The 25,106-nt window shown below is 43.6% G+C and overlaps 1 protein-coding gene across 4 annotated transcripts in view; it reads left to right on the forward strand.

Moving 5' to 3' along the window:
* Positions 1 to 16,187, forward strand: part of HECW2 (HECT, C2 and WW domain containing E3 ubiquitin protein ligase 2) — a 660,271-nt gene extending 644,084 nt beyond the window's left edge. For all 4 annotated transcript variants that reach the window (XM_056536055.1, XM_056536058.1, XM_056536057.1 and 1 more), the window contains 3 exons: positions 5,689 to 5,774; positions 8,530 to 8,642; positions 13,698 to 16,187. In XM_056536055.1, the coding sequence (XP_056392030.1) occupies positions 5,689 to 5,774; positions 8,530 to 8,642; positions 13,698 to 13,809 (311 nt within the window). In that variant the 3' untranslated portion in view covers positions 13,810 to 16,187. The remainder of the gene's footprint in view (positions 1 to 5,688; positions 5,775 to 8,529; positions 8,643 to 13,697) is intronic.
* Positions 16,188 to 25,106: the final 8,919 nt, after the last annotated feature.

Consider the following 25,106-nt stretch of genomic DNA (forward strand, 5'->3'; position numbering starts at 1 on the left):
GAACTGCAAAATGCCATATCCACATTTGTGTTTTTCACTTTTTTTTGTATATATTTACACCTATTCATATTTCCCGCAGAGAGCTGTGATTGGCCAGATGGTTCCAGCCAATCACAACTCTGTGGGGAATATGAATAGGCGTGTATATACGGCAGTGCAGGGGACCATAGAAGAGCGTCCGCATCTATACATTATACAAGAGGATCGCAACGGACCCGGGGCGATCTGTCAATTAGTACAGGTACTACTACTCCCATCATGGAACAGTGTGTTCTATGCTGGGAGTAGTAGTACTACCTAAAAAATTTAAAAAAGAACAAAAAAAAGTAAAATACACACACACACACTACATTTTTATTATTGTCGGCTACATTTTTAGTGCCCTACCCGCTCACATAAATTGATCCCTTTTTAAAAATGTATAAAAATGTTGTTATAAAAAAGATAAATTTTGTTAAATACAATTTTTTCCATCACTACTGTATCTTTTTTATTATTGTGTTTTAATGGTACCCTACGAAATTTTTATAAAAAGGGTATGTATCACTTTTTTGGATCGCTAAAGTCCAAAAATGAATAAAAAACGCCTGCAAAAACGCCAAAGTTCAAACCCATATGGCATTTTTCTTGGCGTTTTTTCACTCCCATAGACTTCTGTGGGAGGAAAACGCCAAGATTTTCCTGAAAAAAAATGCCAAAGTCTCAACAAGAGGTTGTTTTTGAACCAAAAGGATTTAAAAAATGCCAAACTGAAAAACGCCAAGTGGAAAGGGCATTTTGTAGTTCCCTATTGTCTTGCAGCTAACATCTGGCTTCAGCGTTTTTTCACGAAAAAAATGGCATGCGGCAGAATGGGAGTTTTTATTGGTGTTTTTCACTTCAATGTATCCTTTTTATTGAAAAAAATCAGTGTGGCAGGTCACATTCTATGCAAGGGCATAGAAAACAAGCAACAGCACCATTTACTGCTATGAACAGCATTTTGTCTGGCCTCCCATTGGCAAACCAATGAAGATAAAAAAAAAAAAATAATAATAATAATAATTTCACATTTAAAAAAAATATATAAAAATCTCGATGACCCACAACGCTTTTGGATAATATGTTCTAGACTGTTGACAAGTCAGAGGTAGAATTTTCGGAAAAATATGGGTCCCATTACTTCTGGCATTAAGCGAACACTGCATTCCACAATAATAACTGACTGAGCCAAACCCGTAGAACTCAATCTATCTCACAACTTTTCCAGGCTCACGTCACGTGAGCTTGGCAACAGCGCTGTTGTAGGAGAAGGGATTAGGAGCAAATGGCACATTTTGGTTCCATTTCAGCATAGGATGAGGAAGTGTGAACACAGAGATGACATCAGGGTAGCCCAGAATGCTACTGGTTAGCCAATCGTTGGCCGCAAGTTAGCCAGTCATTTCTTGCAGCTCCCAGGCCAGTTGGGAGATAGCATAGAGGTGGGTCTTAGAGACTGATAAAACCCTATGCACTGTGTTGCACTTGCAATCTTGGAAAGAAAGCTGAGCAGTCCACAGAACTGTCTCATTGTCGATCTACTGATCCCAGAAAGCTTTCACACTACAACACAAAGCATCCATACGGTATAGGTCACAGCAAAAAGTAAGCGGACTCCCATATGCAAAAGGCTGTGGTCTTTATTCAGGTCATCAGCAGTGCAACGTTTCCGCTACAATCTAGCCTTTGTCAAGCAAAGGCTAGATTGTAGCTGAAACGTTGCACTGCTGATGACCTGAATAAAGACCACAGCCTTTTGCATATGGGAGTCCGCTTACTTTTTGCTGTGACCTATACCGTATGGATGTTGTGATTCTGGACTGGTTACCCAGATGGTCACGGGCATAGGAGCTGGGACCGGTGCTGTCTTCCTGTCTGGATTTGTTTACAACACAAAGCAGTTTGAGAAAAGGTGAATTGTGCAGTGGGCTGACCTCAGTCACCTGCATTACTGTGTCCAGTTGGTGCACTAAAAATCCCAGCAGTGTGGCTGCAGAACAAGCCCATAGAAAGCTATCACACTACAACACAAAGCAATTTGAGCAAAGCATTGTGCAGTGGGCTGACCTGTGTTTTAGCTGTATTTTCTGTGTTTAACGGAATATAAATCACCTTAAAAACTTAAAAGAAAAATATTAAAACAATGTCTGGTAAAGGAATGGTTGAATGAGGACGAGGTAGAAGAAAGAGCATACCACGTCTTTTCTAGTAAACATGTTGGGGGCAGAACCAGCACCTTTGGCACCACCCGTTTGCCCAGGCCCAGGACAAGTAGCAGCAGGTAGGTGCCCGGTGGTAGTAGCAGCAGCAAGCAAAAGTTGTCAATTTCTTCCAGGGGTTGTGTTGTTTAGGAGGATGATATGGCCATTGTGGATTGTTTAGTTCATTCTTGGTCATCTCTGGAGTAGGAAGAGTCTGACAAATATGTAGTTGGACCAGGTGTCAGTGTATTCCTCATCATCTATAGTTGTATGGTTTAGTGGAAATGTCCTTCCTAGACGGTCTGTTCCATCATCTCTGTCTTTGCTTAGCCACAAGGAGGACTTGTGTGAGGATGTTCAGCCTTTGGAGTGTGTTGCAGAGGTGGTTGAAGCAGTAGCCGAGTATAGAACTTGAGGGACTGGTGGTGGTGAATTTAAAAGGTGGAGCAAGGATCCCATGATCAGACCAGACATCAGAAATTCATACTGAGAACAGTGTCAGGAACAATTAGTAGGACTTTAATGATGATGGTGATCTTGTTTTGGACAGGACATGAGAATGAGGTGATGAGAGCAGAAGGGTAGTGGTGGTACTGTCAGCGATGTAGAGCAGAGATAGAGCCAGAACATCTGTCAAACATACCAGACGTAGGCCTCCTAGTATGTATCAGCTTAGAAGTAGGTTAAGATGATGCTGCTGCATCTAAAGGCTCAAGAAAAAAAGCCTTCCGGAGGAAAGGCACAGTTGAATGGTGGTGTACCTATCTAGTATACTGCTGTGTGAAAATCATTTTCTACCTTACCAGATGCAGAAAATGTGGCACAGTGCCGTCTCTGCAAACAAAAAGTAATAGCCAGCGTCCAAGTTTAGGAACTATGGCCCAGATTTATCAAACTATGTTAGAGAAAAAGAGGAGAGATTTTCCTACAGAAAATAGAAAGGGAAGAACAGTCCTCTAGGTATATAAATTGTAATGAGTATATGAGATATGACCAATATGAATAGATGTAACCAGTATTGAAAATGAGTAAGGATTTAATAATAGATTAACCCCTTAAGGACAATGGACGTACTCCTACGCCCCCGTTTCCGAGTCCTTAAGGACCGAGGACGTAGGAGTACGTCCTGTCCATTCCCGACCCCCCGCCGCTAGCCGGAGGGGAGCCGGTGCCCGATGCCTGCTGAAATCGTTCAGCAGGCATCGCGGCATATCGCCCAGGGGGGTCATGATGACCCCCCCATGTCGGCGATCGCAGCGCATCGCTCGTCAATTCAGACGAGCGATGCGCTGTGATTCCGTTCCCCGCCGTGCGGGGATCGGAGCCGGATGTCTGCTGATTTCAATCAGCAGACATCCCGGCAGTGTGCAGGAGGAGGTCCGGAGGACCTCCTATACCTGCGATCGCTGCTGGACGCCGGTGACTACTTACCGGCGTTCTGCAGCGGTTCCGGGTCATCAGGGTCACGTGTGACCCTGTGACCCGGATGTAGATGGTGACTGGTGGTGTAGTATACACCACCAATCACCATCCATGCTGTACTGGAGGCTGGCATTGTGGCCACCCCCCTCAGTACAGTTGTGATTGGGTAGCCAAAGTGGCCACACTAATCACAATGTAATGTAAAGTTTTTTTGCTTTAGCTGTTTTTAAGTCATTAGGGGGCGTAGCTAGACGACATGTCCCCGTCTCGGGAGTAGTGACCTGCACAGAATGTGGGGATGGGAGGATAAGATGTCTAAGGCCAGAATATCCCTTTAAATTGATTAACTGCAGTTAGTTAGCATTAAAGTGAACCTACAGAAGAGTCAGCTGCACTAACCTGATTATACAGATAGATTCGGGTAAGCCTGTTTCCAGCACTTCTTACCGGAGATATTAGTCTGGTTGCCAATATGTTAATTCCTGGTTCTGTGCAATGGGTGGCACTCCGTTGCTGTGCAATGCTTTCTCCCTCACACTCGAGCCGATAACCTCACCCCCTTCAACAGATAACCCAGCCCTTTCACAAATATTTATCCTCTCTTTCTCAGCATGGCCGTGAAGGGGCAGAGTTATTGGCTGAAGGTAATAGGGGTATCCCCAGAGCGGGTGGGAAAATGCATTGCACATACAGAAGCTGCCCGTCTCCATTGAACGTAAGAAGAAATTACCATATTAGCAACCAAATGGATATCTCCAGAACAGCTGAGCCAATAAAAACCACATTATGTTCTGGTTAGTGCAGGTAACCCTGCTGTCAATTTCCCTTTAGGGTAGGGTCACACTGGGTGGACACGCAGCGTATTTGACACTGCAAGAAATCCACCAAGCAGCGGGAAATACGCTGTGTATGCGCTAGGAGCAGACACAGGGCTTTCCCCGCTACAGTCCTGTGTCTGCAATAAGGTTCGGAGGCCAGCCGTGGGCACCGGCATAACTGTGAGGCGTGGCCAGTTCCCAAACCTTATTACAGAAACAGGACTGCAACGGGGAAAGCCCTGGGTCTTCTCCTAGCACATACACAGCGTACTTACCACTGCTCTGAAGATTTCTTGCAGCGTCAAATTCGCTGCGTATCCAGCCAGTGTGACCCTACCCTTAAAGGGGTACTCCGGTGCTTAGACATCTTATCCCCTATCCAAAGGATATGGGATAAGATGCCTGATCGTGGGAGTCCCGCCGCTGGGGACCCCCGTGATCTTGCACGCGGCACCCCGTTTGTAATCAGTCCCCGGAGCGTGTTCGCTCCGGGTCTGATTACCGGCGACTACAGGGCGGGCGGCGTGTGACGTCACGCATCCGCCCCGTGTGATGTCACGCTCCACCCCTCAATGCAAGCCTACGGGAGGGGGCGTGATAGCTGGGGGCGGAGGAGTGACGTCACACGCCGCCCACCCTGTAGTCGCCGGTAATCAGACCTGGAGCGAACACTGATTACAAACGGGGTGCCGCATGCAAGACCACGGGGGTCCCCAGCGGCGGGACTCCCACGATCAGGCATCTTATCCCCTTTCCTTTGGATAGGGGATAAGATGTCTAAGCACCAGAGAACCCCTTTAAAGGGTTTTTACCACAAAGATAACTAGGTCTGAAGTAATGCATTATTTGAAAATGAAAATATTTCCAATGTACATCTCTTAAAACAACTGCGTGAGGAAGTGTCTATTCTATTGAGTCACAGCAGGGTCATAGTGCAGAGAGGAAAGCAGGGAGTGATCAGATCCATGGGGAGAAGTACAGTACAGGGATGTCGTTTATTTTACCTAAAAAAACAACAACAACAAAAACTCCAGCACATTTGTACTTTACATAAAGTATGCGGTACACATCTAATTTTACCAGCTTTGTTACCACACTTGGTGAGAAAACCCCTTTGATGATATACATGTGTTAATATTCCAAAATATAAAACTGCCATAATATACAAAGCATTATACATTGGTGTAATTGCAGATGGTGACATCTTACCTATTTATTGCCCTTAGGTTACCATGACAATCATATTGTTATTAGATGGTTCTGGGCAGCTGTTGAAAGGTTTAATAATGAGCAGCGGCTACGTCTGTTACAGGTAAGTGTTAAGTTTGCTGCCGAACTTTATCATTATGTACTGAATAGCAATCTTTAGTAGAAGTAAATATATAAATTTGTTCAAAATATGTTGCTGCCAAGCATTCCAGTGCTGCACAAATGTAGAATAAAGAACAACATTCTGGCATTGGAACATGAATAAAAATTCTCATGAAATGTGCAGTGTGAGGCTATGTTCACACAACAGAATTTCCGTGCAGAATTTTGCCAAATTCCGAAAACATTTACTGCACACTGAATTGGGATTCTGCTGTTCCATTCACACGGCAGAATTTCTGATGCAGTTCAGTTCAGCTTTCCGGATTCTGCAAAAAATTAAACAATGTCTTTAAATTATTAAATTATGCAGAATTCCAGGCAGAGTCCCATTGAACTCAATGGGGCTTTGAATTTTGTGTTTTGAGCACACAAAATGTCTGCTGAAATTCTGCAAAACTGAATTTGCAGAACGGAATTTGAGCAGAATAGCAGAATTTCCTCCATGTGAACATAGCTTTAGGCTCCTTTCTCACTGTGCTTGCACTGTGTGCTTGCCTTATGTCCTGGGAAAGCTCTTGGCTCATACATGACATCCATATGCCTTCTATTGTTTCCATTACAGCAGACTGCAGGATTCCATACAGAGTCTGGTCTGGTATGGTATACATAGTTACATATAGTTAGTTATATACTTCATAAGGTAACAAAAAAAAAAAAAAGTTCAAACTAGGGCTGGGCGATATACAGGTTCATACCGAATACTGAAATTTTTGTCCTGCACGATATGAATTTTTCCCCATACCGCAATACTGGTTTGGCCCCTCCCCCTCGGGAATGAATGAGTTATCAGCGCTGCACTGTCCACACATTGGGGAACTAATCATATGTGACCCGCGAGCGCTGTTCTGCCCCCCCCCCCCCCCCAATTATTTATCAGCCCAGCGCTGCGCTGTCCCCATCGGGGTAAATACTCACATATCACCCACAAGTGCTGCCCTCCTCGTCCTACAGTTTGTTGCGGCCGCCGGCGCTGACACTCTATACTGTGCGGCATCCCTATGCCCGGGCTGCAAAAGGTAAACAAAATAAACTTTCACTCACCTTCCCCGTCGGTCCAGACCAGCTTCCTAGGTAATGGAACGACGGACAGCCGTCAGTCTATCACCGGCCGCAGTGATGTTCCGCCTCGGCCGGTGATAAGTTGAGCGCACTGTCATGTAAGAAGCCGGCTTCTTACATGACAGTGGGCCCAGCCTATCACCGGCCGAGGCGGAACATCACTGCGGCCGGTGATAGACTGACGGCTGTCCGTCGTTCCATTACCTAGGAAGCTGGTCTGGACCAACGGGGAAGGTGAGTGAAAGTTGGCTGACGTAGGCTGACGGCTCTCAGACGTTCCCGTCCCCAGGAAGAGCATAAGGCCGATGTAGGAACATCCGTTAAAGTTTATTTTGTTTACCTTTTGCCGCCCCGGGCATAGGGATGCCGCACAGTATAGAGTGTCAGCGCCGGTGGCCGCAACAAACAGGAGGAAGAGAAGGGCAGCGCTTGCGGGTGATATGTCAGTATTTACTCCGATGGGGACAGCGCAGCGCTGGGCTAATAATTAATTTTTTTGGGGGGGGGGAGAAGTAGAACAGCGCTCGCGGGTCACATGATTTAAGGGGGGGGTAGGGAAATACAGTTATATACCGTGGAACCGCCATAAGTTACAAAAATACTGTAATAGACATATTTGGTCATACCGCCCAGCCCTAGTTCAAACTATAACCCTACTGTGTTGATCCAGAGTAAGGAAAACACTTATGAGACAGATGCAGAAATCTAGCAACCATAACTTGTATATTATATTTCATGGAACGCATCCATGCTTTTCTTGAATTTGTTCAATGCATCAACTATCACAACAGTGTACAGCAGAGAGCTCCATAGTTTCACTGCTCTTACAGAAATAATTCACGTCTGTGATGATGGTAAAACCTTCTTTCCTGTAGACGAAGAGGATGCCCCCTTGTTATGGTTAAACACCTAAGTAGGATAACTAGAAAGATCTCTGTTCTGTAGGTGACAGATTACTTTCATTCCTTTACAATGACATCCATTCAAGGTATGCATCATAAAATTCTCCCACTCTGACAGTGTGAAAGGAGCTTTGTTGGGCACTGAAAGCATAGTAATGCCCCAATACTGTCAATAAACGCAATTTAAGCATAGGCATTGGTTCTGTTACTGACCCAAAGATCAGCTGATAGGATCCCTGATGTCAAGTCATTATATAGCTCAGCTTGCCTCTTCCTGGTATACTGTAAAAGCGGGGCTAGGGAATGCCCCCATTGTACTTAAGTCACTCATTTACTTATTCACATTTTTATGGATATCTCTGGAATGGCGCAACCCTTGTAATCAACGTCACTTTACGATTTACAGGTACCAGCAGGTTAGTGTGGGTACCCTGCTGTCAGTTTACCTTTAATATTGCTGATATAAAGTTTGGTAACTGTGACTTAAATGTTATAGGATACTTGCAATGTACAGTGTGTTATTCAGTGAGGAAATTATTGTTTAGGCTTGTAGATCCCTATCTAGTCAGCGTATTAGAAGATTGATATCTAATGATAACTCGACAGAAAAGTCAAAGATAAGATTTTGATATTTTTTGCTTTTGATTATACTGAATGTTATGCTATATTATATATGATAGCAACAATAATAATCTGTTTTTAAGTAATTTTTAATTATTACTTAATTTTTGGTAGTTTGTTACTGGAACTTCCAGTATCCCATATGAAGGCTTTGCGTCACTCAGAGGCAGCAATGGCCCACGAAGATTCTGTGTAGAAAAATGGGGGAAAATAACAGCTCTTCCCAGGTAAACAATACAAATGTCTGTACGCATTATAACTTCCAAAGGGGAGTTAGTAAACTACAAAACATATAAGATGTTAATGATAAGGGAGCTTTTCTTCAAAACAGCACCAATCAAGAACTGTATAGAACAAATGTAAATGTAGATACTCATTGCTTGTTTGTTGGCTGATTGTTGGCATCGCACCAAAATTCATCTTTAGCTGGCTGCACATCTTCAAGTGTAAACGAGATGCATTGCTATCAATGATGGAAGTGAATAACAGGTCTCGCAATCCAACCATTGTTGAGCCCTGCAAAGGATCCTTTTAAAAATAATTTATCTACTAGATCGTTGCTTGTATTGGACAGCAGTTTGCATCTCCAAAAAGAGCCTTTTCCATACAATAATGCCTGGACAGGAAGTGGCACCAGTGAACAATATTGACATTACAATGTTCAGTTTTTCAATGTTTAAATTAACTAGTGTCTGTTATAAAAATGTAATTCTCTCTAGAGACACTAAGGGTATGTTCACACTGAGGAATTAGAGAGGAATTTCCATGAGTAATTCTGCTCGCTTTTTCCTCCCCAAATCATTCAGCAGTGAAAACCCCCATAGAGTTGTACAGAATTTCTGCCCCTCAGTTCACACTGAGGAATTTCCTCAAGCAGAATTCTGACAAGGAAGTATGTTCTGCTTGAAGAAAGAACATGGTCTTTCTTTCAGGCGGAATCAGTGTCGTTCTCCCATAGAGATCAATGTTATTATTTTCACACGGAAGCAGAAGCATTTCCACACGGAATTGGCGCGGAATTTCCGCATGAAAAAATAATAATTTTATGAATAGAAATACTTGATACTCCTCCTCCGCATGAAACCTGCATTTCCGCGCGAATTCCACGTGATTTCAGCGCCAATTCCGCGCAAAATTCTGCACGAAATCTCTGTGAGTTCTTGTGGAAAAGTAACAATATTTTGAGGCAGAAAATTTATGCTTGATTTCCGCCCCAATTCCTCAGTGTGAACATACCCTAAGAAGCGATCTTTTCTCCCCTCTTCTATCTGCCCATTGATACTTGCTAACCTACTCTTGAAAACTATAGTGGAATCAGAGCAGGTGATTATTCACACATTCTCCATTTGTTCCCAGAAATTGTTTTTGTCACAAAAATGTCTTAGGAAGGAAGGACACTGACTTGAGTACTTGACGTGAGAACGCACCCTAACAATGATTCTTGAGTAACATTACTTCTGTCCATGTACTTGTGACAAACCATAAAAACTTCCTGAGTAATGTCATAAGCAGCAAAATATTTATGTACATTGGTTAAAAACGTGTATATTTTGGGGCTAAAAAGGCTCTCTATGTCTTACCACTTGTGGTCCCTCCACTGTCCAGAAATCTGTCTTTTCCCTACATCTATTGCCTGTATGTCTCTGTACCAAGACAAAATACAGGAAGTGTGGGTGGAACAAACAGGGCTCTGTGCATGCTGTGGCTTGTTAATCAGCCTGCTGTGTGAGCCGGGTGTGTGTCAAAGAGCCTAAGGGCACAGATCAGCCAATTGTCAGCTCTGAGAAGTGAGGGTGTAGTTCTCACATGAGATGTAAGAGTAAGCGTTAACTCATGTGGGAATGCCCCCTCCTCCTCAGTGAACTGCATGCGCTGGGAGCAACATAAGCAAAGAAATTAGGAGCCATAAAAGGATGAAAGCCAGGACTTAACCTCTTAAGGACACAGGGCATACTTGTACGCCCTGCACCTGCTCCCGCGATATAATGTGGGGTCACACGGTTACCCTGCATCATAGTGGGTCGGTCCCTGTGGCTAATGATAGCCAGGACCTGTGGTTAATACAGCACATCATCGATCGCGGTGATGCCAGGTATTAACCCTTTAGGCGCAGCGATCAAAGTTGATCGCCGGCAGCTCAGTCAGGCTGATCGGGACCACCGCAGTAAACTGCGGTGTCCTGATCAGCTGTGAGGACACAAGGAGGGTCCCTTATTGCCTCCTCGTTGTCCAATCGCCGAGTCACTGCTCCGTGCCTGAGATCCAGGCAGGAGCAGTGGAGCGCCGATAACACTGATCAATGATATGCTATGGCATAGTGATTTAACCCCTTCCCTAATAAAAGTTTGAATCACCCCCCTTTTCACATAAAAAAAAACTATGTAAATAAGGATAAATATAAACATATGTGGTATTGCCGCATGTGTAAATGTCCGAACCATAAAAAATATATTGTTAATTAAACCGCACTGTCAATGGCGTACACGTAAAAAAATTCTTATGCCATAAATTTTTTTATAAAAAGAGATCAAAAAGTCTGATCAAAACAATGGTAATAATAAAAACTTCACATAAGGGTGCAAAAAATGAGCCCTCACACCGCCCCGTATGCGAAAAAAAAAAAGTCATAGGGGTCAAAAGAGTTTATAGTATAGAGAAAGGAGAAAAGGAAACAAAAAAGGGGCGCTATTTAAGTGTCGTTACTGTGGTCGGCCAAGGTTATGGGTTAAACAATGGTGGAGGAGGTGGGATGGGCACGCTCACCATCTTTTGTTGTGCATCAGGCACAACACTGGAAATCGCATGGAAGTGTGCAATACACTAAAGGATTCTCCCATGGCTGCCTTGCATCAATCCCGAACATCGGTGATGTCCGTTTCGTCAATGTGCCTGGTGCTGGATCTGGAAATCAGTATCTCTGGTCCGGCAGGGAAAATGGATACAGATCTGGGCGCCTGGGTGCAATGGTCCTGTATACCAAGGTCGGGGTGCAGGAAATGAGGATTTGGGAAGCATTGTGATACAAAAACTTCCTTCCTTTCTTCCGTTTCGCGAGGGGTGACCTGATGAAGCGAGGGACCCCTCGCGAAACGCTTAGTCATTTTAGTCAAAAAAAGGAAGTTTTTGTACCACAACGCTTCTCGAATCCTCATTTCCTGCACCCTAACCTTGGGTTACAGGACCATCGCACCAGGCGCCCAGATCTGCATCCATTTTCCCTGGTGGACCAGAGACACTGATGTCCAGATCCAGCACCAGCCACAGGGGTCAGAAGAGGACATTTTTAAACATATTAGTTGTCATGCATGTAGTTATGATTTTTACCAGAAGTAAAACAAAATCAAATCTATATAAGTAGGGTATCATTTTATTGGTATGGACCTACAGAATAAAGATATGTCATTTTAACCGAAAAATGCACTGCGTAGATACGGAAGCCCCCAAAATTTACAAAATAGTGTTTTTATTTTATCTTTTGTCCCACAAATATGGCATTTTTATTTTATATTTTGTCCCACAAATATTTTTGGGGGTTTCGCCGCAAAAAACAAACCATCATATGGGTCTGTAGGTGCAAAATTGAAAGGGTTATGATTTTAAAAGGTAAGGAGGAAAAAGCAAAAATATGCTTTCAAATGCACTGCAGTTATAATACAGATAAACAAAGGTGCGCAAATTAAAAATGTTACCTTTCCCCAGCAGTTAGAATTCTCCAAACATTGCCACTTTGTATCTGCAGTTACTAGGTACATATTATACATTGAACGGAAAAGAAGACTGTTTCTTTCATTATCATAGAAAAGTTAACTCTCAATACTTTTTTCAGTGTTTTATAAATTTTACTTTTAATATGTTGTTTAACTTAAAACGGAATCTGTCAGCTGCAATTTATGTTCCAAACTGCTGACTCTGTTAGGTAGGTGTTAGGACAAGGAGACACATGATACCGTTCATAAATGTCTGTGCTTTCATAACAGAGAACATTGCTATAATCCTCTGGTGCAAAGAGTAAGATGCTTTCCCAAGTGGGCTAAAAATCCTGCTCGCTCCCCCTTCTATTCCTGAAAAACAGTCAGCTGGAAGTCGAGCCAAGTTTTGAAATCTTATTCCGGCACTGTACATACAAATTATGCGCAGGTGCAAAATTTGGAATCAGGGCTACAAGGAAGAGCGAGGAGGCGTTCCAGCCCACTTCAGTGTTAACAGTTTGAAATGTAAATTGCAGCTGACAGATTCCCTTTAAAGGGGTAATCTGCCCCTAGACATCTTATCCCCTATCCAAAGGATAGGAGATAAGATGTCTGATCATGGGGGTTTCGCCTTTGGGAGCCCCAGCGATCTCTCATGCAGCACCCCGTGTCATCTGCTGCATGGAGCAAACTTTGCTCCATGCCTGATGACGGGTGATACAGGGGCCGGAGTATCATGACATTACAACCCCGCCCCCTCATGACATCATGCCCCGCCCCCTCAATACAAGTCTATGGGAGTGGGCCCGACGGCTGTCACGCCCCCTCCCATAGACTTGCATTGAGGGGGCAGGGTGTTACGTCACGAGGGGGCGGGTCCGTGATAAAACGGAGAGATCACTGGGGTTCCCAGCTGCGAGACCCCCACGATCAGACATCTTATCCCCTATGCTTTGGATAGGGGATTAGATAAACTAACTAGTAACATAATTCTCTGTTCTGCAAGTGGCTACTGGAATCATTGACTGATGCACCAATAACATAGGATTCATAAAAAAACATTCATGTGTATCATCCTTTGCCAGTCCTGCAATGCTGGGACTTGTGGTTTTGGAATAGTGGAGGTATAGTGTTTGGATAACTCTTTATTTATTTTTTTATTTTTTTTGCAGCAGTGTTGCCTTCAGCTGAGTGCCTACAGCTTTTGCAAAACTACAACTCCCAGAATGCCCAGACATCCTTTAGCTGTCCAGGTATGCTTGGAGTTGTAGTTTTGCAACAGCTGGAGGCACATGATTGGTAAAACTCTGTGTTACAGCAGTGTTGCTGCAAGCTGTGTCCCTCCTGCAGCCTTGTCAATCAGCCATCCCTGGTCCATGACTATTGGACACGTTCATGCTGCTGAGATCCTTAGTGGTGCGATTTTCAAAGGCATTTTTCTTTCATAAAATGTGAAAATTTGTTAAAGAAGTATATTAGAAAAAGTATTGTTTTGTCAAGATGTATAACATTTAAAAAGTTTTTATATCTGACAGTGCCCATTTAAGCAATAATGTGAAGGTTATGAATAGTTGTTTGTTCTTTATTTTACAGAGCCCATACGTGTTTTAATCGCCTTGATCTTCCTCCATATCCTTCTTTTTCAATGCTGTATGAGAAGCTTTTAACAGCTGTTGAGGAAACAAGTACATTTGGCCTTGAGTAGTCCTAAAGATTTAGCAGAATTACACCAGACATCAAAATGAAATTTGTTTTATTACGAGGAACTTTTTAAATGGATTGAGTATAAATCTATGAACTTGTGTGAATATGACCACAGATGTATCAAGAATGTGTCAAAAATATGTACAAGAAGGTGAAGAAGAATAGCATCAAAATTAAATTTGGAAAACTATTAATATAGTGCACATTGGAATTAATGGACATAAGAGATAAGTTACACACTTGTATAATGCATTCCAGTTTTTACAGGTAATGTTTTAGGTGCTTGCATGGTATGCATCCTAATTTTTATTACATTAGCTGAGCTCAGTCTTCAAGGGTCAAACTAACGTAATACTTAATATGTGTCAAAACCTATGCATGTTTATATCTACAACCTCTTTAGTGAATCAGATTTAGTTATCAGATTTACCTGATCTAACACATGCAAAAAAGGCCTGCACATTCTATGGATTAATGTATAGTTCTTCAACCAATTCACCTAGATGTTATTGCTTTCTACACATACAGTATATGTTAATAAGGTTTTTAAATAATACACTCACATGCCAGCACTATAAATCATAAAAATGTATTGTAAAATATTTTATTTATTCTTTGCATCTATAAATGGTGCAATCCCCTTATGCTTTTTATTATGTTGATTTTTATGGCCATTATTTGTAACTGTTATTAAATTATTTTGAATTGCAAGGTGACATAAGGAAGCAGTAATCTATGAAGCAGTGTTCTTGTTGTCAACTTTGTAAAAGCCTTAAATTGGATCTCCAGGTAGAAAATACTACATAATGATTTCAAAGCCGTCAAAGAAAAAAAATGTCTTTGTTGTCCAAAGCAACCAGTCAGAGCTTAGCTTTTATTAATTAAACGTCTGAGGGTAAATGTAAGCTGAACTGTGATAGGTTGCTGGGGAAGACCCATGCATACCTTATATCAACCCTGGCATTTTATTTTAGCAGTAATCGGGCTAGAATCTATGATCATAGATAACGGTTGTGACGTTGCACTGATAATTTTCTCACATTTACAGTTAGAGTAAATCATCCCGGTGCAAGGCAGAGGATATAATAATACACTTATTTAAGTCAGGAGTCTGCCTTCTCCATAGTGAAAGATTGACATTAAATCAGGGAAATCTAGTATATTATGTAGGTTCATTTTTTATGTTATATATTTCACTCCATTAGAAATAAAACTGGAGATCCACTTTAAGGCTTTGATGTTGTAACCTCATAACAGTCCATGACATATACATTCATTTATTTGTGTTATTTATTTATAAGATATATTTTGAATGAATATAAATTTTGAATTCTTTAATATATTTTTGAAATCAGTAAGGAAAATCTAGAGTATCTCTCCGTACCGTCTGCTTCATTAACAGGCTTGTGAGGATTAATTCTATCTTAGGTCCCCATATCCCACTGTATACTTTATAATTATTGATGAATGTTTCTTAAGTTACTGACTTTTGATATCAGCATGTTTCCTGAAATGTGTACAAAAGCTTTATACATAATGAATATATAAATGATTGTCCTTTTCTAGTAGGCAGCAGGTCTCCTACTGTGAGAATAAAGTAAGAGTAGTAGTAGCCTTTAATAATCAGTCCTCCACTTCTACTATTAATAGTATTAGATTTCTGTTGGTAGATCTTAATGGCTTTGACAAGAAATGAACAATGATCCAACAGGATGGAGTTTTTTCATTCCACTCCTTTTGTTTCTCCCAAAGATAAGCATCACCAAAGTTGTGTTCATTATTTTCTCTTGTTTGTTTAAAATAACATTCACATTCAGCTAAATGCGAATGTTAATATTGGAATCAGGCCTGCAAGGGGCAGGTTGACTCTATCCCATAAGTATGGCCATTCTAAGGGCCTATGTATCTAGGACCGAAATATCTAATGAATTAGGATTATGATTTATGTCAAGTTTGGCGCTGTAACATTTAGCATGTATTTTGTTTTTGTATGACCTGAATTATTTTACATATCATCTACACTTTATAAATCTTTTCAATGTATAGAACAGAAGTTCTCCCACTAAGCACTAAAGCGGTATAAATTTCCCAAATTTTATAAACACTTAAATTTGAATGGCAGTTTACTGGAGGATGAAACCTACTTTAATCTGTAATGGTTTAATGATCTTAATAGATTTTACACAGTATGCTGTTACTTTGACAACTAAATGCATTGCCATACAAATTTGGTTATTTTTATACGCTACTGTACAATTTACTAGGAAATATTTTAAATGTTGATGAACATTTAAGAACAAGTTTCCATTTCTACAACAGCATAAATGTGCTTGTACGTATTATTTAGCACCTTCAATAAAAAAGTTTTTTATCTGCTCATTTCTCTGAATTTTTTTTCTTAGTTTAATTCACATTAGAGGTTGCATACTGCTGCATGCATTGGGGCAATTTTGTGAAACTCCAAAAGAAAAGCTATATATCACAAAGAAAGCATGTTTATTGCACACCAGCGTAAATTCTGACATCTGCTCACCTGTGTGAGTTGTGCGAAGGACAATAGCAATGATTCAAGGACAATATCAATGCTAATAATCCAGGGATAACTAAGGTTTCTGCCTAAAGAAGTACTGCATTCATTGGTAAAATAACCGATGATAACTTTATTTCGGACTATAATTAATCTCATTTTATGTGGGACTCCATTACCTAGTTATGACCCCCTTATTATTTTACATAATAATGCATGTTCGAATTATACTTACCTGTTTAATACATTAGTTACCTGTAGGTATCACACAACATGTTTTGTGTATATACTGCACAGCTGTGCTTGCGGTCCATGACACAAGCTCATAAGCCGAGCTTGCTTCATTGATTGTGAGCAACAGCTGCTACCATCATGGGGGCACTCAAAGTTAATGACCAACATCAGCGATCACACTGATCACACAGAGATCGTCACACCCCCTTCCATAGACATGAATGGAGGGGGTGTGGTGTGGCGTCCCAAGGGGGCGTGGTATCACGACCACTGCCCCGAATCCAGCATTGCGGGGGGATAAGATGTCTAGGGGCCGAGTACCCCTTTCAGAGCCAAAATCCTCTCTTGTCTTACCATGGCCGCGGTTCTTGAAATTTTTTCACATTGCCCCACCCAGCAACATGCAGTATTGGTAAGATTCTGTCCACACTGCATTATTAGCTGTCCTCTACAGGTATCTACCTGCATCCTGAAAGGAAAGAATGCTGACGTATACTGTGGTGGACAGCAGTGGGTAACACCTATCAGGCACCTAGTGATTGTTTTTGGGCTATATACACTTTTAATGCAGTCAACTTGCAAGCAACAATCTACTTGGCTACTTGCAATCAGAAGTGTGAGAATCTATCAGTAATTCAATATATCAGAGTTCAGTCACTGTCCCCTTTCTCATTAAGCACAGATTAGACATGTCTTTCAGTAAGGTAACTGGATGCTGCAAGAGCCATCCCCCACTGCTTTAGGTCATCAGGCAGATTAACCCATTCCCTCCACAGGACGTATGAGTACACCCCGGGAGGGGGGGGGGGGGGGAACGGCATCGGATGCGGGATTGGGACATCATACTGCTCTGTAATGTGCAGCCTCTGACTGGAATCGTCAGCCAAGGGCCACAGCAAATAGCCTGCAGCAGCGATTGCCGCTGCTAGGCTTCTTACCCTTTAGATCCCGCAATCAAAGTTGATCACGCAACCTTAAGTACATTATTGTGTAAGAGCAGTTGGTTGCCCAAGCTGATCGGAACAACTGACTGCCCTCCCTATCTACTGTGTCGCTTGGTCCTTTTTCTGCTGCTCCAGCCTGCCTTTGCATACAATCCAATGACAGGTAATATGACGGCGACGACCATAGGGCCTCAGTCTTGAAAAGATTACATTGATATTCAAATTTAAGATTTATATTAGATTCCCAAGTTTAATGTCCCAGTGTTTAGTAATACTGTATGACCACAAAATCCAAACAAAGAAGGAGTCACATGGCGCCACAATGACAGAGCCTAGAGGTGGCAGCAGCATGAGCAGACAATAATCTGGCAGAATGACACAGCCATGAATTTAAAACACAAAGCAGAGGCGCCCCCTGTGGAGGATCACACGTGTTGATGCTGGACAGGGTTGGAGGGGGTGCAGGTGGTCTCTTACCCGCTCTGGTTATGTACCAAAATACGCAACAATGGACAGCACGTAGTGAGTAGTAGAAATAACCGGTTTTCCGTCTGCAGCCTTCCCAGAGAAACTTAAACAGCTCGGTGCAACTTCGTAAATGGCTGGGAACTTTGTGGCGCTGATTTTGGCAGCCTGGAATTGGCAGCAGCAAGAGGAGACCATATGGTAGCTGAATGACACAGCCTGCAGCTCGCGGCAGCATGAGGAGACCATAGGGCCTCACAATCACATCCCTAAGATTAAAAGATGAATTTTAAAATTTAGATTGAAGATTTATGGTAGCTAGTGCTACTATAAAAATTTGTAGGTAATGTCCCAGGCCCAGCAGCATCAGTAAACTATATAGTGGCTGAATGACACAGCCTGCAGCTCGCGGCAGCATGAGTAGAACATATAGTGGCTGAATGACGCAGCTCGCGGCAACATGAGGAGACCAAAAGGCATCACAATCCCTAAGATTAAAAGATGAATTTAAAAATTTAAATTTGATTTATGGTAGCTACTGCTACCTTAAAAATGTGTAGGTTATGTCTCAGGCCCAGCAGCATCAGTAAACCATATAGTGGCTGAATGACACAACCTGCAGCTCGCGGCAGCATGTGGAGACCATAGGGCCTCACTATCCCTAAGATTAAGATGAATTTAAGAATGTAAATTGAAGATTTATGGTAGCTAGTGCTACCATAAAAATGTGTAGGTAATGTCCCAGGCCCAGCAGCATGATTAAAACATATAGTGGCTGAATGGCACGGCCTGGAGTTAGCGGCAGGTGAGGAGACCATATAGTGACTGAATGACACAGCCTGGAGTTGCCGGCAGATGGGGAGACCATATAGTGGCTGAATGGCACTGCCTGGAGTTGGCGACAGCATGAGTAGAACACATAGTGGCTGAATGGCACAGCCTGGAGTTGGCAGCAGCATGAGTAGAACATATAATGGCTGAATGGCTCAGCCTGGAGTTGGCGGCAGCATGAGGAGAACATTTAGTGGCTGAATGGCACAGCCTGGAGTTGGCGGCAGATGGGGATACCATATAGTGGCTGAATGGCACAACCTGGAGTTGGCGTCAGCATGAGTAGAACATATAGTGGCTCAATGGCACAGCCTGGAGTTGGCGTCAGCATGAGTAGAACATAAAGTGGCTGAATGGCACAGCCTGGAGTTGGCGGCAGCATGAGTAGAAAACATATAGTGGCTGAAAGGCACAGCCTGGAGTTGGCGGCAGCAGCATCAGGAGCCCTGAAAGTGACCCGGTGACAGAGTGGTGCGGTGGGTGGCAATACCAGTACCCGGTGATGAAGGTAGATGAAAAAAGGTCTGATGCGGAGGAATGTTTGTAACTGGGGAGCAGTGCCTTAAATCTGGCACTATACATATTTGTGAAGAAGTGTTGGTGTGGCACCATGGTCAATCTACTCTGATGCATCAGGCATTGGTGGGTGGAAATCCTGGCTGATCCATGCCTGATTCATCTTCACAAACGTCAGTCTCTCCACATTTTTTGTGGACAGACGAGTTCTCCTTGGGGTGACTATGGCCCCCGCCACACTAAACACCCACTCTGATGGCATACTACTGGCCAGGCAGGACAGCTTTTCCAGGGCAAACTCTTCTAGTTGCGGCTACAAATCAAGTTTGGCTGCCCAGAAGGCCAGCGGATCTTCAAGGTGTGTTGGCATGGGCATGTCAAGGTATGCCACCACCTGCTGGTTCAGGTCCTGCTCCAGGTCTACCTGCTGCTGATGAGTTGCTTCACTATGCGGGTGAAGAAAGGTACTCATTAGCAACTGTAGACTCAGGCTGCTGCTGATGGAGCTGGTACTGCTCTTGCCACCCCACCCCTCCCCAGCAGCCATGGCAGTGGAAGGTGAGCGCAGAGGGCCCCCTGAGTCAGTCCTGCAAGAGGATGGATGATTGTGCTGATGGGCATTGGCCAACTGACTTCGTATGATGTATCTGTAGCAGGTCAGTTTGTCCTTCCTCTCAGTGGGTGTAAAAAAGGCCCCCATTGTGTGGTGTTAGCGAGGGTCAAATAAGGTGGAGAGCCAGAAGTCATCCTGCTGCCGAATGGTGACAATTCGGCCGTCACTACGCAAGCAAGTGAGCGTGCATCGTGCCATTTGTGCAAGTGACTTGGAGGGACACCCTGCCTCCATCTCCACTGCATTCTGCCACGGTCATCTGTCTTGCCTTCCTCATAACCTTCTAGCTCCTCTGGCTGCTCCTGCTCCTCCTCTCCTGTCAGATGACTAGAAAAACTGCCAATCTCGCAAAACGTAAACTGTGCTCCACTGTGCCCCTCCAGTTCATCCCCCACAGGTTTCATGTGGAGCCACATCTCCATTGCCCTGACCAGCCATCGTTTCCAACACGTGTTGTAGGAAATAAGCAGTGGAATTACGTTGTTCATCCCATATTCCTGGCAACTGACTAATAATGTGGCTTCCTCAAAGGGCCTGAGCAAACGGCAGGTGTCACGTATGAGCTGCCTCTGGTTGACATTGCAGTGACACAGGGGAGTCCCCCTATCCACTTGGATCATCAAGAAATCGGTGATTGCTTTTCTCTGTTCGTATAGTCGGTCCAACATATGGAGGGTGGAATTCCAACGTGTGGCAACGTCGCAAATAAGACTATGTTGGGGAATACCGTTCTGACGCTGCAGCTCAAGGAGGGTGTGCTTTGCAGTGTACGAGTGGCTGAAGTGAAGTGCATGCAAAGTTTCCTTCCCATTGTTAGGATGTCTTGCAAATGAGGGGAACACTTCAGGAACCGCTTGAAAACCAGATTGAACACGTGTGCCATACAGGGCGCATGGCTCAGCCTTCCTTGTCGCAGCGCAGACAAGATGTTCTTCCCGTTGTTAGTCACCATGGTTCTCATTTCCAGTTTTGTGGAGTAAGCCATGCTCCGATTTCTTTAGGAATTACTTTTAGCAGTTACTCCCCTGTGCGAGTCTGTTCGCCAAGGCAAACCGTGTGAAGAACAGGATGACACCGCCGTGCCCTTCACACATGGTATGCTGAAGGGGCACTGAGACTTTTCTGTGCAGTGGAGGCTGAAGACACAGTGAAGGATGGGGAGGCGGAGTCGCACACTGTCACAGGAGGAGGAAGCTGGGTGACCTATCCAAGTTGGTGTTGTGGCTGTGCAGAAACCACATTCACCCAGTGGGCCGTAAAGGACATGTATTGTACCTGACCATAGTTACAGCTCCAGACGTCGGTGCTGCCGTGCACGTTGGTACACACCGACAGGCTCAAGGACTGGCCCACCTTCTCTTCCACAAAATTGTGTAGGGCTGGTACTGCCTTCTTCGCAAAGAAATGACGGCTTGGCACTCTCCACCTTGGCTCGGTACAAGCCATCAGTTCTCTGAAAGGTGCAGAGTCCACCACTTGAAAAGGGAGGAACTGCAGCACCAGCAACTTGGACAGGAGCACATTCAGCTTCTCTGCGCCATTGGATGAGTGGGTGCATACTGTTGTCTCTTGGAAATGGCTTCGCCGATGGATTGTTGGCAGAATGACTGACTAAAAGTAGGAGGAGCAGGAGCTGGTTGTGGAGCCTTGGCTGGCTGAAAGAGGGAGTGGCGTGCCACTGGGTCATACAGCAGGCTCTCCCAGGCTGCTTTATGGTGGCGCAACATAAGATAGTACCTTGACCCTTGATAAAGCCGGCTGTGGCCGGCGAAACGTCGGGGGGGGGGGGGCGGGGGAGGTGGTCAGTGTGCTATTTAAATAGCAGCATTGGGACAGTTCATCATATAATAGGAGAGTTGGAAATATAGAAGAGCAGTAAATCAATCCTGATAGGAACAAAGTGTGGCGATCTGATAAGAGGAGCCAGATATCCAACCTCTCAATCATATATGGGAATGTATAACAATAATCCCAATCTGACCCAATGTCTGTGGTTTTAACTCACAATTTTTGATTTCTCACAAACTCACTTTTTAATTGATAAAAATAAAAGTAAAATTTTATATTGTAGGGTTCCCTAGTTTGGGAATTTAGTCCCGTGAAGGCGAAAGCCTGAACGGGAATTTGAGAAAGTGTCTCATATCCCTGGGAGACACCTTATGGGCAATTTGGATATATATGACCCATGATCTTGGACACAAACCCAGTTTTCTGACACTGGGCTGTACAGTGCGACCCAAAATCCATTGGCAATCCTCAGATTTCATGATGCCTTGCACACATTCAAGGCACCCAGTGCCAGAGGCAGCAAAACTAACCCAAAACATCATTATACATCCACCATATTTCACTGTAGGTACTGGGTTCTTTTCTTTTGTAGGCCTCATTCCATTTTCGGTAAAAAGTAGAATGACGTGCTTTACCAAAAAGCTCTATTTTGGTCTCATCTGTCCACAAGATGTTTTCCCAGAAGGATTTTGTCTTACGCAAGTTCATTTTGGCAAAATGTAGTCTTGCTTTTTTATGTCTCTGTGTCAGCAGTGGGGTCCTCCTGGGTCTCCTGCCATAGCGTTTCATTTCATTTAAGTGTTGACGGATAGTTAAGGCTGACACTGATGCTCCCTGAGCCTGCAGGAAAGCTTGAATATCATTGGAACCTGTTTGGGGCTGCTTATCCACCATCCGGACTATCCTGCATTGACACCTTTCATCAATTTTGCTCTCCCGTCCACGCCAGGGAGATTAGCTACAGTACCATGGGTTGCAAACTTCTTGATAATGTTGCGCACTGTGGACAAAGGCAAATCTAGATCTCTGGAGATGGACTTGTAACCTTGAGATTGTTGATATTTTTCCACAATTTTGGTTCTCCTCCTCTTTTTGTTGTCCATGCTTAGTGTGGCAAACACAGACACACAATGCAAAGACTAAGAGGTAGATTTATCAAAACCTGTGCAGAGGAAAGTTGACCAGTTGCCCATAGCAACCAATCCGATCGCTTCTTTCACTTTGCATAGGCCTTGTTAAAAATGAAAGAAGCGAGCTGATTGGTTGCTATGGGCAACTGAGCAACTTTTCCTCTGCACAGGTTTTGATAAATCTCCCCCTAAGTGAACTTTTCTCATTTTTATTTGCTTTCAGGTGTGATTTTTATATTGGCCACACCTGTTACTTGCCCCAGGTGAGTTTAAAGGAGCATCACATGCTTGAAACAATCTTATTTTTCCACAATTTTGAAAGGGTGCCAATAATTTTGTCCAGCCCATTTTTGGAGTTTGGTGTGACATTATGTCCAATTTGCATTTTTTCCTCCCTTTTTTTGGTTTAGTTCCAATACACACAAAGGGGGGAATTTATCAATGTACATAGAGCTTTTTTTTGTGTATTTTTTAAGGCAAAAATGTGCACAATAGTTTTTCTGCATCTTTTTTTTTTTACGCAAAATCTGATAGAATTCTTCATAGCCATATCTACGGTTATGTTTACCATAGAGCACTTTCTACTGTAGAATCCAATTTATTAACTGCGTGGTTTTTTTTTAAAGCAAAAAAATACGCAAACACACTTTTCTTGCGCAAATATACACCACCTCGGAGGACACTTACCAAAGTGTTCTAAAGCATTTGAGAATTGTATTAACTATTTTGGGACAGTTAGGCCTACTACTCCCATCATGGACAGACTCTGCCCATGATGGGAGTAGTAGTCGAGGGGCTGAGGTGCAGATCGCACCGGGTCATTCTCCAGAGACCCGCATTTATTAATTGTAAAAGCCGGCTGCATATGACACTACACTGCGCTGTCCACCGGCTCCTGTATACACCTCTCATAATCGCCTCCTCTGGGAGACAGGAGCTCTGATAGGTGAAAAGCTATTCACCAATCAGAGCTACCCTCTCCCGGGCGGGGATTATGAAATGTGACAGTGTATACCAGACTATAACTCCCATCATGGGCAGAGTCTGTCCCATGATGGGAGTAGTTGTAGTACCGCAGAGCTGAGGGATGGCACTTGCACATCCTCCGGCTGCGGTACTTTTAGAACTACTACTCCCATAATGGAAAGACTCCATCCATGATGGGAGTTATAGTCCAGGGCCTGAGGTGCAGATCGCACAGAGTCATTCTCCAGAGACCCGCTGCGATCCGCATTTATTAACTGTAAAAGCCGGCTGCACATGCGCTACACTGCGCTGGCCGCCGGCTCTTGTATACACCGCTCATAATTCATAATTACCGCCACCGGGAGACAGGAGCTCTGATTGATGAATAGCTTTTCACCAATCAGAGCTTCCGTCTCCATGCGGCTATTATGAATTATGAGAGATGTATACAGGAGCCTGGATACGGCGGCCAGCGCACTGTAGCCGCATGTGCCGCCGGCTTGTTAACTTAATAAATGCGGAGGGTGCAGTGGGTCTCTGGAGACAGACCCGGTGCGATCTGCCCCTCAGCCCCTGGACCATAACTCCCATCAGGGACGGAGTCTGTCAGTGATGGGAGTAGTAGTCCTAAAAGTCCCACAGCCTGGGGATGTCCAAGTGCCATCCCTCAGCGCTGCAGTACTACAACTACTCCCATCATGGCACAGACTATGTCCCATGATGAGAGTAGTAGTCCAAGGGCAGAGGGACAGATTGAGCTACACAGTCCAGGCCTGACTCTGTTCTCATTATGCGTTTTGCATAATGGGAACAGAGCCTTTCTGGCAGTGTGTTCCCAAACATGGAGACTCCACCTGTTGCTTAACTACAGCCCCCATGATGGGAGTTGTAGTTTAGCAACAATTGGAGGCTCCCTGTTCATGAACACGCTGGATTAAGTGCGCTCTCCCCAGGGGAGAGAACAAAAAATGTACTAACCCATATTTCTTGTTTTTCTTTTATTCTCCTTTCAGATACCTGAATGCAGAGGACTATGTCAGATTCGGTGGACTGTGACGATGACCAGTGTTTTTTTTTTTATTTCAATAAAATGGTTAACGAGGGCTGTGGGGGAGTGTATTTTTTTAAACAAAATTTTATTTTTCAATGTGTTGTGTTTTTCATAATTTTATTTTCAGGCTTAGTAGTGGAAGCCGTCTTAAAGACAAAATCCATTACTATGCCAGGATTTAGTGTTAGCCCCAAAATCAGCTAACGCTAACCTCTAATTATTACCCCAGTACC

The sequence above is a fragment of the Hyla sarda genome, chromosome 8, assembly GCF_029499605.1.
Source record: "Hyla sarda isolate aHylSar1 chromosome 8, aHylSar1.hap1, whole genome shotgun sequence".
NCBI lineage: Eukaryota > Metazoa > Chordata > Amphibia > Anura > Hylidae > Hyla > Hyla sarda.